At 32.7% G+C, this 3,671-nt stretch overlaps 1 protein-coding gene across 1 annotated transcript in view; it reads right to left on the bottom strand.

Annotated features, from left to right (window-relative positions):
- The window catches only part of gcat (glycine C-acetyltransferase), a 40,181-nt gene that overhangs the window by 62 nt on the left and 36,448 nt on the right, over positions 1–3,671 (bottom strand). The window contains 6 exon segments of the mRNA XM_061884262.1: positions 1–739; positions 803–924; positions 3,112–3,256; positions 3,259–3,282; positions 3,464–3,490; positions 3,493–3,545. The exon segment at positions 1–739 is cut by the window's left edge and continues 62 nt beyond it. Of these exon segments, the coding sequence (XP_061740246.1) occupies positions 588–739; positions 803–924; positions 3,112–3,256; positions 3,259–3,282; positions 3,464–3,490; positions 3,493–3,545 (523 nt within the window). The 3' untranslated portion in view covers positions 1–587.

Below are 3,671 nucleotides of genomic sequence, written 5' to 3' on the forward strand. Positions count from 1 at the left end.
TCTCTAACATGTTTAGGGGTTTAAAAGGCATAAACCTATCCCAGATTAATGACACAATTTGTCTGCATACAAAAAAAAATAAATATATATATATATATATACATTTTATAATAGAAAACTTAATTTTTTTAAGACAAACACATTAAATATTTTACATAAACATGCAAAAATATTTCCCAAAAACCTATTTGACGTAAAAAAAATTGGAGCCTTCCACAGATCAATAATTTATATCAATATATTTTATTATTTATAACAATAATGTATAATTGTTAGTATTATTATTGTTATTCATAATTGTTTGTATTATTTTTATTATTATTTTTAGCAAGGACACTTTGAAATAAGTAAACAGCCTTTTTCTCAGTACATTTCACATCTTTTTCTTTGCATTAGTATTGTTCCAATGTTAGTTTCCTTTTTGCAGAGTATAAATATTGACTAACTTTACTGAGTATAAATATTGACTCACTTTGGCTGCACACAATATTTGGACTTGAGTCCTGGCTTTAATAGCAAGTGTACAACATTTTGTATTGATCCTGGTCCAAATATTGGCAAGAAGTCAAAAGTCACCTCCCTGGTTTTCAAGACACAACGCCGTGTTTGCGAGCCGTCTGAACGAAGGCGTCCACGCAGCGATCGATGTCCTCGTCTGTGTGCGCCACCGAAATCTGAACGCGGATTCGGGCTTTGCCTTTGGGAACCACCGGGAAGGAGAACCCGATCACGTAGACTCCTGCGGGGGGTGGGGGGGGTCACATCCAGTTTTGTGTCGCGTGCTAGCATGAAGCGCTCTCACCTAGCTTCAGCATGTCGTCCGCAATGATCGACGCCAGCCGCGCGTCGCCCAGCATGACCGGGCAGATGGGGTGGGCGGAGCCTGAGATGGTGAAGCCCGCCTCGGTCATCTTGTTCCGGAACCTGCGGCACGCAAATGAATGGACAATCTGATGCCGACTTCAAAAAATAAACAAGTGACAAAATTTGTACGGTGCCTGATACTGGATATATGCTACTATCGGCACTTGACTTTTTCTACAATTATTATTCCCCAGATAAGTCTTATCTACACAATAAACACTGAGAATAAAGTCAGAAATATGAGGAAGAAAGTCTAAATTGAGTACAAAAAGTCAGGAATGAGGTAAAAAGTCTACATTTAGGAAACTAGTCAGAAATATAAAAGGTATAAAGTCTAAATTGAGACAAAATTCAGAAATGAGGTGAAAGGTCTAAATTAATAACAAAAGTCAGAAATATGAGGTAAGAAATATAAATTGAGAAAAAAAGTCAGTAACGAGGTAAAAAGTCTAAATTGAGAACAAAAAGTCAGAAATATGAGGTAAAAAGTCTACATTTAGAAAATTAAGTCAGAAATATTAGGTAAACCATCTAAATTGAGAACAAAAAGTTAGAAATGAGGTAAAAAGTCTAAATTAAGAGAAAGAAAATTCAGAATTCAGGTAAAAAGTCTAAATTAAGAGAAAAAAGTCAGAAATTAGGTAAAAAGTCTAAATTTAAGAAACTTAAAGTCAGATATATGAGGTAAAAAGTCTAAATTGAGATAAAAAAGTCAGAAATATGAGGTAAATATTAAAAATATTTTTTAAAGTCAGAAATATAAGATAAAAAGTCAGAAATATGAGGTAAAAAGTCAAAATTTTGAAAACTCAAAGTCAGAAATATGAGGTAAAAAGTCTAAAGAGAGAAAATTCAGACATATGAGGTAAAAAGTCTAAATTGAGAGAAAAAAGTCAGAAATTTTGTAAAAAGTCTAAATTTAAGAAACTTAAAGTCAGATATATGAGGTAAAAAGTCTAAATTGAGAGAAAAAAGTCAGAAATATGAGGTAAATATTAAAAAATATTTCTTAAAGTCAGAAATAAAAGATAAAAAGTCAGAAATATGAGGTAAAAAGTCAAAATTTTGAAAACTAAATGTAAAAAATATGAGGTAAAAAGTCTAAGTTGAGAAAAAAAAAAGAGTAAAAAAATGAGGTAAAAAGTATAAATTGAGAAAAAAAGTCAGTAATGAGGTAAAAAGTCTAAATTGAGAACAAAAAGTCAGAAATGTGAGGTAAATTGTCAAAATTTTGAAAAATAAAAGTCAGAAATATGAGGTATAAAGTCTAAATTAAGAACAAAGTCAGAAATATGAGGTAAAAAGTCTAATTTGAGAAAAAAAAGAGTCAAAAAAATGAGGTAAAAAGTACAAATTGAGAAAAAAGGTCAGTAATGAGCTAAAAAGTCTAAATTGAGAATAAAAAGTCAGAAATAAGAGGTAAAAAGTCTACATATAGAAAAATAAATCAAAAATATGAGGTAAAAAGTCTAAATTTAGAAAAATAAATCAGAATATGAAGTAAAACATCTAAATTGAGAACAAAAAGTTAGAAATGAGGTAAAAAGTCTAAATTAAGAAACTTAAAGTCAGACATATGGAGGTAAAAAGTCTAAATTGAGAGAAAAAAACTCAGAAATATGAGATAAAAAGTAAAAAAAAATTTCTTGAAGTCAGAAATATAAGATAAAAAGTCTAAATTGAGAACAACAAGTCAGAAATATGAGGTAAAAAGTCAAAAACAATTTTTTTAAAGTCAGAAATATGAGGTCAAAAGTATAAATTGAGAAAATAAAGTCAGTAATATGAAGTAAAAATTATAAATTTAGGACAGTAAAAGTCAGATATATGAGGTAAAAAGTCAAATATGAAATGGGGGTAAATAGTGGATTAAAAAAATTAACTATAGTTAAAAAAAAATATTAGATACATCGAAATTAGGAAAATGCAGATCATAATTATGAGATAAGAAAATCCAATTTATGAAAACATTTTTTGGAAAAATGTCAAAATCTTTCCCTCATAATTATGAAGGAAAAAATGTAATATGAGATATAAAGTCCTAATTATGAGAGTAAAATTTATGAGATACACTTTAAGTAGATAAAAAGTTAAAATTGAGAAAAAAGTCTAATATGAAATGAAAAAAATTAATTGAAATGAAAATAATTCTGTGATAAAAAAAAAAATCAAATGCTGAGATTTGAAATCATAATGATGTGATAAGAATGTGGAAATAAAGAAGAAGAGTGACAAGTGGTGTGGCACCTCATGGTCTTGGCCGACATGGAGTGGGCAACGTCACTGGAGGCCAGCAGCAGCTCCACTGCCCGCGTGGCACAAGCCACCACGGGCGGGGGCAGGGAGTTGGAGAAGAGGTAGGGACGAGAACGCTGCCTCAGCAGGTCGATGAGGGCTTGGGGCCCACCGTGTAACCACCTGCAGAGAGAGAGAGAGAGAGAGAGAGAGAGAGAGAGAGAGAGAGAGAGAGAGCGAGAGAGAGAGATGCGAGAGAGAGAGCGAGAGAGAGAGAGAAAGAGAGAGAGAGAGAGAGAGAGAGAGAGAGAAGTCATCTAGGAGCTTGGCTGCACTTTAGTGGCACAAACAGGAGGAAACACACCAGCTGCACCTCCCAGGGCTTTTCCAGGGTGGAGTTGACGATGTCAACTCGCTCCATCACGCCCAGGAGCTCATCAGTTCCTCTGCAAACAGAACTTTCTTCATCACGCACATACGTTGATTAGAATAATCAGGGGCGGCCAAAACATCTAAAAAAAAACCTCATAAAAAAACATTAAAAAAGTGGAATAAAAGAGCAAAACAGGTGA

The sequence above is a fragment of the Nerophis ophidion genome, linkage group LG23 (genome assembly GCF_033978795.1).
Source record: "Nerophis ophidion isolate RoL-2023_Sa linkage group LG23, RoL_Noph_v1.0, whole genome shotgun sequence".
Taxonomy (NCBI): domain Eukaryota; kingdom Metazoa; phylum Chordata; class Actinopteri; order Syngnathiformes; family Syngnathidae; genus Nerophis; species Nerophis ophidion.